At 42.2% G+C, this 12,717-nt stretch overlaps 1 protein-coding gene across 1 annotated transcript in view; it reads right to left on the bottom strand.

Moving 5' to 3' along the window:
* Positions 1–12,717, bottom strand: part of LOC105604164 (tripartite motif-containing protein 43-like) — a 44,360-nt gene that overhangs the window by 18,684 nt on the left and 12,959 nt on the right. The window contains exon 3 of the mRNA XM_027960059.1: positions 12,487–12,509. Within this exon, the coding sequence (XP_027815860.1) occupies positions 12,487–12,509 (23 nt within the window). The remainder of the gene's footprint in view (positions 1–12,486; positions 12,510–12,717) is intronic.

Genomic DNA, 12,717 nt, shown 5'->3' on the forward strand with positions numbered 1-12,717 from the left:
GCAGGAGTTCTTGAACTCAGTCCTGGAGCCCTTCCTAGTTCTTCTGCCTCCTCTCTCCAGGAGTGGAGCTCCCCGGTTCCCCTGGGGGTGCAGGCCCTGGAGGTGAGGGCCGCAGACTGTGTAAACAGCAGCTCTGGGATCGCTGCAGCCCCCTGGCCCCTCCTGCACATCCTCTAGGGAAGACTCTGGTCTGAGCAGAGCCTCACCCTTGCTTTCCCAGATGTGCCAGGTACACGAGCTGGTCTGGGGCCTCAGGGAAAAGCTCCTTCTCTGGACAAAACCACATTGGGCTGTCAGAGATTCAGTGTCCACAGAGGCAGGGATGAGAACACAGAGCCCAGTGTCGCCTTCTCAAAGGTCTGCAGGGTCCCTTCCTGCCCTGAAGGAAGGTCACTGAGGGCAGCGACCTCTTGAGTCCAGGGCCAAGTCTACGGGGGACCCGCACCACTGTGGGCAGATTGGCCTTGGGCGGACAGGAGATCACCTCCCTCCTGGGTCCAGTCCCTTCAGAAGCTTCCAGGATTCCTTGGTACCACAGGGATTTCTCCACCCTGGGGATATTTGTGAACTCCTGGAGAACCACAATTTTTAATGCCTAAACTTCCTCCTGGTCCCTGGGCCTTGGCTACTCCTGGGGATTTTCCAGAGCTAATGGAGCAGAAGGCTTTTCCTCAGACCCCCTTGAGATCCAGTCCTTGGGGAAAGGGAAGCCTCTCCTGCCACCAGGCCCTGGAAGCAGGTGTCTGAGACCCTGCGGCTGAAAGAGCTGCATCCCCAGTCCTCTGGCTCCCCTTACTTGTTACCGTGTTCTGTCCAGGGGCCTTCAGAGAAGTGGGCGTCTCCATGCTTTGCTTCAGGAGAGGTGATGTTCCTCATTACCGCTGAGCCTAGAGCTGGAATTGTTGGAACCAGCGTCTCTCAGGTATCTGGCTGGAGGACCAGGAACGGTGCCTACCTTTCTGTTGAACTTGATCTTCACCTGCCCAGGATCTACATGATGACACTTAACCTTGAGTCACTCAATGTCTTTCCATAGATGGACTTAAACATGTAGCTACATATTTTCTGAAGAAAATAGAAAGGTAAATGAAACAAAATGTTTTGTATTTTAAAATATAACAAATAAACACTGTGATATATATTTATATATCCAGTGATATATTTTTGTTCGTTATTTCTTTCTTTAAACAACAACCCTTGCATTGGATGCAGAAATGAACTCATGTTAGCAACCAAATGTCAATTTTCTCATAGGTAAATTCAAATCCATCTTGAGGGAGTTAAATTTTTATGCCAAGTAAAAGCTAAAGTGTTAACATTCATTATGTATCTAGAAAAAATGGTTAGCTTTACCAGCTGAGCCACAAGGGAAGCCCGAGAATGCTGGAGTGGGTAGCCTATCCCTTCTCAAGCCAATCTTCCTGACCCAGGAATTGAACTGGGGTCTCTTGCATTGCAGGTGGGTTCTTTACCAACTGAGCTATGTGAGAAGCCCAACTTTATTCTACAAGGCCTAAATAATAATAATAGAACAGTACAGATTACCATCCTTTTTAGTTGATAATTTACATAGTATCTGCAAATGCTGCTGACAGCCATGCTGACTCCAGTCATCCTCCCAGCAGCTTTTCAATAAATCCCATGTACTCTGACTTCCGGTTTGGGCTGCGGGGTCCTTAGATACCAGACAAATGGCAGATGACAAGGCTGAGAGTTCCAACTACTAGATAGTCACAAGAATTTTCCGTGGCTCCCTTGGCCTAAGAAGCATAAACTCTGCAGATTCACAGACCACATGGTTCCATGATTCTGGTGCAACCAGGAGAAGAATCCACAAGTGTGATCTGTGTGTGTGTGTGTGTGTGTGTGTATCTGGTGAGACCAGGAATACTGGGAAAGACTGATTGGAATCACTGCCCTTCCTGTCATGCCCACCACACCCAGGGCTCTGACTCCTTTTCTAAAGCTGCTCCCAGTATTTCCCCCACATTTCAGTTGACATTCTACCTAATTTCTGGCTATGCCTCACTGTGCAAACATGCTGAACCTCTGGTCCTGTAATTCCATTCTCCATGCCCACTCCCTGCACTCCTGATTCAAGGGATGGGATAGGACACAGGACCAGAGGGGTCTGAGACCACTCCAGCCAGGGAAGGACCATCACCCTCTGTGACTGCACTGCCCTGTGCTGCCTATCAGAATCTTATATTCGCAAAAATAAGCCAGCAATAACATCCTAAAGTATTTCACATAGAATTTCTCAAGAAAATGATATACAGAAAGAGATTTATTTAGTAGCATGGCTTTTAATTGCATTGTTCCCTGTTTTATTCCTCAAAGTCTGTGTCCAGTTTAAAAATAAGGCCTGACACAGAAACTGGATGACTAAGCTGAGTATAAGGGGACACTTGGCAACACTGAAGAAGGTAAAACCTCTACCTTCAGTATCAAGGAACACACCAATCCTACCCAGAAGTTTCTCTGTGTAAGGAGAAAACACGTGAAGGATGGTTCAAAGAATATGAAGAATGCCATCCTTGACACTGTAAGGAACTGAATGTCTGTGTGCCACACCTGGACCTCAGTCCCAGGAACCCACTACGTTCTGCACCCGGTAATGTTTTCTAGACAGCTTTCCCCTTGGTCGCTCCCGCAGCAAACTAGTTAGACCTTTCAGATGCGAAGATGCATCTTGATGGTCATGTCTACACCTTCAACTTCTCACATTGTCTAACAGCCTGTGATCGGAGTTGGTGAGTTTGTTATTTTAGGAAACTTAGCACTGTGAAAACAAGAGAAGAATCCAGTAAAACTCAATTTCAAAGTGGCAGTTGTCTTTGACATAATAGAGTGACTCCCTGTAGAATTTTCCTAGATTTAAAAAAAACAAACACACACTAAAAACCAAAAAAAAAAAAAAAAAAAAAAACCAACAAAAACAGACAAAGACTTCCTGGACAGTTCTGATTGGAAAAAATATCAGATTCAGGCACTACCAGCATATCTGCTGAAGAAATGGTATCTAACCCCACTGGACAATTCCTAAAAGCTCTGAGATTATAAAGGGGAAGGGGGATCATGGCTACTTCTCTCTGGTTGCTTTTCAGGCCACAAGGAAGTTCATGACCTGTGCATCGCTGCAAGTCCTTAGTAACATGAGTCACCTCCACTGCGTCTTTGGGTTGGGGGAGAAAGTGACTATTCCTAGACTGAAATACCTGGTCATCACATTGTGAGGATTATTATGAGATGGTAGTTGAGAAAACTTACCCTGAAAAGAAAAACTTAAATGCATCTCCTTAGGAGAGATTCCCTACGAGTGATTTTCTGCCTTTCACTCCCTGTCACGTAGGAGGTCTGGTTTTCCCCTCTCTTCCAGTTGTCCTCCAGGTCTGGCTTTACATAGTTTTCCTTCAGTCACCAACTTGTATTATTTTCTTGTTCACAAAAATTGCTATGCATACTTAGTTATTTTTATTCGTATATCAACTGTAGTGTTCATTGTAACAAATTTAATTACTGAGAAATGTTTAGGGGAAATATTTTTAAATGTGAAATACCTTATCCGAGTTACTGTTTGCTGTGCTAAGTCGATCAGTTGTGTCCCACTCTTTGAGACTCCATCGGACTGTAGCCCTCCAGGCTCCTCTGTCCATGTGGATTCTCCAGGCAAGAATAGTGGAGTGGGTGCCATGCCCTCCTCCAGGGGATCTTCCCAACCCAGGGATTGAACCCCGGTCTCCAGAATTGCAGGCAGACTCTTTACCATTTGAGCTACCAGTGAAGCGTATCAGAGTGACTGAACTGAACTGAACACAGTGGTTAAGATTGCCAATGCAAACCCATGTTCGAAGGACAGGGATGTGTGGTTCCGCCAATGGGCTACATTATCTTGGAAGTGGTTGAGTCTGTCCCTCAGTCCAGTGATGGCTCCTGGATTGAATTCTGGGTTCACAGACTGGTACACGGAGAGCAGTGCTGACTCATTCCTGCAGAGATTCCTCAGGATTGGAAACAGATGTGCACTCACAGCTGATTCATGTCAATGTATGGCAAAAACTACTACAATATTGTAAAGTAATTAGCCTCCAATTATAATAAATGCAAAAATTTAAAAAAGAGCTCCCCTTTATGTTTCATCATAGTGTTTATGAATGTCATACATATTCATCTGAAAATGTTTCATCAAACCTTTTTCTCATGCACAAACACCAGATAAATTTTCATCATTCTTAGAGTATCTTTCTAATTTTTCTCTTGTCTGCTTCCACTGACCTGAGTCTCAGAGGTACTTGCCTCTCTCACCTGCTACTGAAACAGAGCAGGACCCTATGATCCTTTCTCCTGCCTCCAATGTCCTTAGCCCACCTTTTGTCTCTAGAAAAACTTTAATCAAAATATAAATTTAATCAAAGAAATGAGAAAATCCAGAAACAAAGGAAAAACAATGAAACAAGATAAAACAATAATAGTTTAGTCATTAAGCAAAGTCAAGGACCTCTTCAAAGACTACAAATAATATTCTGAGCCATATGCTTTGAGTGATTTTGTAGAAACTAAAATTCCCACTTGACAGAAGAAGTTAACTGCCTGATTACCAGACTGTCCATGACATGTTGTTGTTGTTCATTCACTAAGTTGTGTCGAATTCTTGGCAACCCCATGGACTGTAGCACACCAGGCTCCTCTGTCCTCCACTTCCTCCCAGAGTGTGCTCAAATTCATGTCCATTGAGTAGGTGATGCTATCTAACCATCTCATCCTCTGCTGCTTCTTTCCCCTTTGCTTTCAATCTTTCCCAGCATCAGAGTCTTTTCCAAAGAGTTGGCTTTTTGCATCAGATGGCCGAAGTACTGGAGCATCAACTTCAGCATCAGTTCAGTTCAGTCACTCATTGGTGTCCAACTCTTTTCAACCCCATGGACTGCAGTACACTAGGCCTCCCTGTCCATCACAAATTACTGATGTTTACTTAAACAGATGTCCATTGATTTGGTGATGCCATCCAACCATCTCATCCTCTGTCATCCCCTTCTCCTCCTGCCTTCAATCTTTCCCAGCATCAGGGTCTTTTCCAATGAGTCAGTTCTTCACATCAGGTGGCCAAAGTATTGGAGTTTCAACTTCAACATCAGTCCTTCCAATGAATATTCAGGACTGATTTCCTTTAGGATGGACTGCTTGGATCTCCTTACAGTCCAAGGGACTCTCAAGAATCTTCTCCAGCACCACAATTTGAAATCATTAACTTTTCAGCACTCAGCCTGCTTTATGGCCCAACTCTCACATTTGTGGGGCTTCCCAGGTGGCACTAGTGGGAAACAACCTGCCTGCCAATGCAGGAGGCGTAAGGGATGCAAGTTCAATCCCTAGGTTGGGAAGATCCCCTGGAGGAGGAAATGACAACTTACTCCAGTATTCTTACCTGGAGAATCCCATGGACAGAGGACCCTGGCGGGCTACACAGTCCATAGGGTACCAAAGAGTCGGATACAACTGAAGCAAGTTAGCATGCACGCCTTCTTACATTTGTACATAACTACTGGGAAAACCATCACTTTGACTACATGGACCTTTGTTGGCCAAGTGATGTCTCTGCTTTTTAATACTCTATCTAGGTTTGTCATAGCTGTTCTTCCTAGGAGAAAGCATCTTTTAATTTCATAGCTGCAGTCACTGTCCACAGTGATGTCGGAGCCCAAGAAAATAAAATCTGTCACTGTTATCCACTTTTCCCCCTTCTATTTGCCATGAAGTGATGGGACCAGATGCCATGACCTTTCTTTTTTGAATGTTGAGTTTTAAGCCAGCTTTTTCACTCTCCTCTTTCACCCTCTTAGTTCCTCTTAGAAATCTTAAGAGGCTCTTAGTTCTTCTTCACTCTCTGCCTTTAGAGTGGTCTGTGTGCTGTTTCTGCATGGAGTCCCCTCCTTTCTCCTATATACCCCATGGAACTCCCCATTTAAAAGTTCTTGCTTACAGACTGTCAGCAGGGAATGGGCCTTTGGACATACAGGATTACTCCAGCAGTTGCTGGTCTCCAAAGTAAAGCAATCTTTCCTTTCAACTAGCCTTGCCTCTGGAGTATTGCCTTTCAAGTGGTGAGCAGCCAGACCTGCCTTTCATTTAATGCTATCTGGGGAAAATTAGCCTGTGCACTAGAGTAAATTTATCCATTTGAATCTTATCTTTTTAATAATTTTATTAATTTATTTATTTAGGGGTGCACTGGGTCTTTGTTGCTGAGCAGGCTTTTCTCTAGATACATCGAGCAGGGGCGACTTTAGTTTCTGTGCTCAGACTGCTCATTGCTGTGGCTTCTCTGAGTGTGGATCCCAGGCTCTAGGATGTTCCGGCTTCAGTAGCTGTGATGTGTGGGCTCAGTAGTTGCAGCTTCTAGGCTCCAGACCACAGACTCAATAGCTGTGGTGCTCAGGTTTAGCTCCTCCAGGGCATGTGAGATCTTCCTGGATCAGGGATCAAACACGTGTCTCCTGCATTGGCAGGTAGATTATTTTTACCACTGAGCCCCACCAGGGAAGCCCTGAACTGGAATCTTAAAAACATAGGTAGCAATTTATTACCCATTGACTCCTTCAAGACAGACTTCTGCGACACAGGAGGAGAGGAAAAATCCCAGACTAATTTCTGGTAAAGGGACATGGGGAATCAAATTCACTACAATGAACACTGCAGTACGTGTTATCTTTTTCCAGCTGGTCTTTTTGTTTTCTTCAAAAAATAGAGGTGGATTTGCTGGATCATGTAGTGTTTATGAATTATATAAATCATATTGTAGTAATGTACTATTATATTGAAACTTTTAAGATTTTATCAACTTAAAATTTTTTTAAAATACAATTCTCTTTTTATTCTGTATTTTTTATTTTACACTGCAAAAAGTTTTACAGTCTATTCTGGTAAGTGAACTTTCAAGATTCCTGTGTCTTGAGGTCTCTCCATTAAAATTTCTGAAATTTCCAAGGTATCCCATCTTATTTTCTTTGTCCATGTCATTCTGTTAATATATATATGTGTTAACATTTAACTGTCTGTGATAGAGAATTTCTTTATCTTATGAATTTTAAAGGTAACTGGTTTCACTTTTTTTCCATCTGCTATTGGCTACATGTAATAAGAAGCAGAAGATATTAAGAAGAAATGGCAAGAATACGCAGAAGAACTGTACAAAAAAAAAAAAAAAAAAAACTTCATGTCCCAGACAATCACCATGGTGTAATCACTCACACTCACCTAGAGCCAGACATCCTAGAATGTGAAGTCAAGTGGGCCTTAGGAAGCATCACTATGAACAAAGCTAGTGGAGGTGATGGAATTCCAGTGGAGCTATTTCAAATCCTAGAAGATGATGCTGTGAAAGTGCTGCACTCAATACGCCAGCAAATTTGGAAAGCTCAGCAGTACCCACAGGACTGGAAAAGGTTAGTTTTCATCCCAATCCCAAAGAAAGGCAAAGAATGCTCAAACTACCACACAATTGCACTCATCTCACACGCTAGTAAAGTAATGCTCAAAATTCTTCAAGCCAGGCTTCAGCAATACATGAACCATGAACTTCTGAATGTTCAAGCTGGTTTTAGAAAAAGCAGAGATCAAATTACTAACATCCATTGGATCATCGAAAAAGCAAGAGAGTTCCAGAAAAACATTTATTTCTGCTTTATTGACTATGCCAAAGCCTTTGACTGTGTGGATCACAATAAATGGTGGAAAATTCTGAAGGAGATGGGAATACCAGACCACCTGACCTGCCTCTTGAGAACCTGTATGCAGGTCAGGAAGCAACAGCTAGAACTGGACCTGGAACAACAGACTGGTTCCAAATAAGAAAAGGAGTACGTCAAGCCTGTATATTGTCACCCTCCTTATTAAACTTATATGCAGGGTACATCATGAGAAATTCGGGGCTGGATGAAGAACAAGCTGGAATCAAGATTGCTGGGAGAAACCTCAATAACCTCAGATATGCAGATGACACCACCCTTGTGGCAGAAAGTGAAGAATAACTAAAAAGCCTCTTGTTGAAAGTGAAAGAGGAGAGTGAAAAAGTTGGCTTAAAGCTCAACATTCAGAAAACTAAGATCATGGCATTTGGTCCCATCACTTCATGGGAAATAGATGGGGAAACAGTGGAAACAGTGGCTGACTTTATTTTGAGGGGCTCCAAAATCACTGCAGATGGTGATTGCATCCATGAAATTAAAAGACACTTGCTCCTTGGAAGGGAAGTTATAACCAACCTAGACAGCATATTTAAAAGCAGAGACATTACTTTGTCAACAAAGGTCCATCTAGTCAAGGCTATGGTTTTTCCAGTGGTCATGTATGGCTGTGAGAGTTGGACTATAAAGAAAGCTCAGTGCCAAAGAACTAATGCTTTTGAACTGTTGTGTTGGAGAAGATTATTGAGAGTCCCTTGGACTGCAAGGACATCCAACCCATCCATCCTAAAGGAAATCAGTCTTGGGTGTTCATTGGAAGGACTGATGCTGAAGCTGAAACTCTAATACTTTGGCCACCTGATGCAAAGAGCTGACTCATTGGAAAAGACACTGGTCTGGGAAAGATTGAGGGCAGGAGGAGAAGGGGATGACAGAGGATAAGATGGTTGGATGGCATCACTGACTCAATGGACATGGGTTTGGGTAGACTCCGGCAGTTGGTGATGGATAGGGAGGCCTGTCATGTTGTGGTTCATGGGGTCACAAAGAGTCAGACACGACTGAGAGACTGAACTGAACATATAATAAGCCACTTTAATATTGGTGAAACATCTTTTTGTTATGAGTTTGTACACCTATTAACTTGTTAAAGCAGATTTATTTCAAACAGGTAGGTTTATATTACTTATTTGGGATTTATCTGTACATGTTTCAGACACAAACCTTCTAATAGAGGGGAAACTAGATGGGATGAGCAATACTAAGTTGTAAATTTTACAAAGAAATATGTAAGATGCTGAGTCAACCCCAAAAGATGCTGTCATCTAGTTCAGAAGCTTTACAAATAACATCATGAGAAAGAGATTTTAAAACTGAGACTTTAAAACTGATGAAGTAATATGTACAGCAGGGAAATGAGAACTCCAATTCTGCCTTATCCCACTAAGCTGGGTAAACAGAGCAAGGTGATTTTTGACATCCAGTTACCTCAGAAATCAAAGGAGCAGACAAGATGTAGAATAATGAGCATACAGTATTCCAAGATACATCATTTTTATTTAAAAATTTATACAAATTTATACAGTTAACATATCAAACCTTTAAAAATAAATCAATATATTTCATAAAGGAAGGTGAAATTACAGATATCATTTTTATTTAAAAATTTATACAAATTTATACAGTTAACATATCAAGCCTTTAAAAATAAATCAATATATTTCATAAAGGAAGGTGAAATTACAGAAAATCATACAGAGACAAATTAGTGATGCCCATTATTGACATTTCTGATGCCTGTTTTCAAATCTCTAAAGTGCCCTTGATCATGGGTATCCAGAGCACAGAAAAGGTTTGAGAGGGGAAGAGAAGGAGCAGGAGAGGAAACTACAAATGAGGGCACTTCTGGCCACATTCACAAAGCTCAGGACACCACCATCATAATCCAGAAACACCCCCACATGGCCTAGAGTCTTTCTGACATATTGAGGTGACAGTGGGGAGGCGGTAAAGAAACTGCACTGATTGTTCTCTCTGATACAAAGAAGTAGAAAAATTCCCTCTGAGTCAAGGACCATGTCACTGTCTCTCATCCAAGAATCATTACAAAGTCCAATGGCCCAGTTGCAACAGCCCGCCACATCCACCTCCCAGTAGTGCTGACCGGAAGTGAATGACTCAGCTCCCCAGGCAAGAAAATACTTAGATCTTGGTGGAGTGTAGTCGACCCCAGGACAATCAGGACCAGCCTGAACGCGTCTCAGATCTTCAAACACAGGGACATGACGAGTGACTCTTTCATTATCCAGCGCAATGTACACTGCAGGAAGAAGGAAGTTGCATTAGCAACTAGTGTTATAAATTCCTGATGGACATGAGCTCTGTAGAGTGTCTGAGTTTCCTAACATATGACCAGAAATTGGAGGCAGAACAGCAAGAGAACTTGAGGAATCCTTTGCAATCCAAGATCTATAGGTCTGTCTTCATGAGAAGAAGAATTGAGCCAGACCAAATGGGAGCAGTCATAATTTCTGTTTATGAGACCTATTGCTATGTTTTGGTTATTATTTTCCCTGGAACATTTGAAATTGGCAATTAATTAAAACTTCACTGTCAGAAGCAAAAGTAGCTTGCGATCTTCACAGAAAATACACACTAATAAAAATAATAGTAATTAAACTCTGATCACTTTTCCGGACAACAAGAAATTTCCACTAGAGCATCAAAAATTAAATTGAAACAAAAAACTTGTATTTTTTGAAGTGGTTTCTTTGTGAGAATTTTCTGCCAGCATACCTTGAAAAGAAAAGGGAAAAATCTTTTGACAAAAGAAGTGGTCAGCTTACTTTGCCAATGTTATGTATAAACTGTGTATAAAATTTCCTTTTATGTTGATAATAAACTTGACCATTCAGTTCAGTTCAGTTCAGTTCAGTCGCTCAGTCGTGTCCGACTCTTTTCTACCCCATGAATCGCAGCACTCCAGGTCTCCCTGTTCATCACCATCTCCCGGAGCTCACTCAGACTCATGTCCGTCGAGTCCGTGATGCCATCCAGCCATCTCATCCTAGATCGTCCCTTTCTCCTCCTGCCCCCAATCCCTCCCAGCATCAGAGTCTTTTCCAATGAGTCAACTCTTCTCATGAGGTGGCCAAAGTACTGGAGTTTCAGTTTTAGCATCATTCCTTCCAAAGAAATCCCAGGGTTGGATTTTTGTGTGATGTGAGTGAAGTATGCTTTGTATTTATTACAAAGAGTTTTATAATCCAGCTTAAAACTCTCTAAGCATCTCACAACCAACGATAACCTCCCTTACCTACAACCTGGGAGGTACTGAATGTACTTGCAGAGTTACGTGCTTCATGTGAGCAGTCAACACTATCCCTCAGTCTGCTGCAAGTGTCAATTATCTTTTCCTGTTGTTTACCCCCCAGATAGCTTACCATGTTGTGCTTAGTTCCTCAGTCGTGTCTTACTCTTTGCAACCCCATGGACTGTAGCATGCCAGCTCCTCTGTCCATGGGGATTCTCCAGGCAAGAACCCTGGAGTGGGTTGCCATTCCCTCCTCCAGGGCATCTTCCCAACCCAGGGATCAAACCTAGGTTTTCTTCATTGCAGGCAGACTCTTTCTGTCTGAACCACCATGGAAGATAGCTTACTGTCTCTCATTATAAATGTCTTTTTTTCCAGATGCCATTTAGTTTTATTCCATATACAATATTCTCCTATAAGGGTAAGTGTGGATATTAAAATTTCCAGCATAGTCCACAGATTGGACAATGGGGAAAGGTAATCCATAGGACAGTAACAGAGGCCAGTGTATACCACCCCCACCAGAAGGCTGCCTATTACCTTGGAATTGGTTGAGCCAGTCTATAAGTCCAGGGATGGGCCACGAACTGAGCTGTGGGACTACAGGCTGGGGCATGTGCAGCTGCACTGACTCACCTCTGCAAGAAAGGACACTTTGTTTCTCTTTTGGAGCTCATATTTTCATCACAATAATTATATCTACACACTTCTGTGGATTTCCATTAAATCTCCATAGTTAGATTCCAGGGCCATAAAAGTAATCCCCCAATCTACATAATGTGACCAGTGGCAATTTATTTTATGAAAATCAAATAAAATTCTACCCCATTTGCTAACACTGCAATCCTAGCATCCAATTCAAATCAGTCATGACCAAATCTGATTCCTTGCAGCCAATCTCAGGGCTACATAAAATGACTTGAAATGAAGGACGTTCAAGAGGGGCACTCTGACTTTTAATTCACTCTAGTCACCACAAAAATGCTCAGTGTCTATACAACCACAGCTAGTGGTTGAGGAGCTTAGCTTGGGTAGCAATCCCAATTCCTGGGACCCAGTTTTCCTGAAGGCATCATCGAGTCTTTCATTTTCACCTCCCCATGCGCTGCACATGGAAGCCCTGCACCCGGATGATCCTCTATTGGCCCATTCTCTCCCTGATTCCACATTAGTTTTCTATAAAATCCTTATTTCTTGCACATTATTCTGTCATACTTTGGGTACATTCCCTCTGTGTTTTTCTTTTTCTAAAAATTAAAATCAGCAATGGTAGTTGTTGTCATGAGATCTTTGCACAAAATCCTGCAATTGATTCCCCTGCCCAGCTCCACCACGGGTAAAGCAACATGCAAAACTCTACCTTTGGAGAAAGGGGAATCTAAATACATCCAGAAAGAGGTTTTAGTGTCCTGATAACTCATGCTCCCATTTTAGCATCAACTGACTGATCACAGTTACAATTATCAAAACTTGAAAATGAGGGCAACTTACCTTTTGGACATGTTTTCATAATGCTGTACAGAGAGAAACAAAAAATATAACATGTTAATAAGCTTCACAAGATTCACAGTGAAGATTTAGCTTCTCATTTCCAAGGATGGGTTAACTCAAATTTCAGTAAATTGTATCATGTACACAGAAACAGGAAGGGAAACGAGTTACAGGAATTCCCAAATTTCTCATTATTGCCAGGTCCAGGTACCAATCCATACATCTTTAAAC

Source organism: Ovis aries, chromosome 21 (assembly GCF_016772045.2).
Source record: "Ovis aries strain OAR_USU_Benz2616 breed Rambouillet chromosome 21, ARS-UI_Ramb_v3.0, whole genome shotgun sequence".
NCBI lineage: Eukaryota > Metazoa > Chordata > Mammalia > Artiodactyla > Bovidae > Ovis > Ovis aries.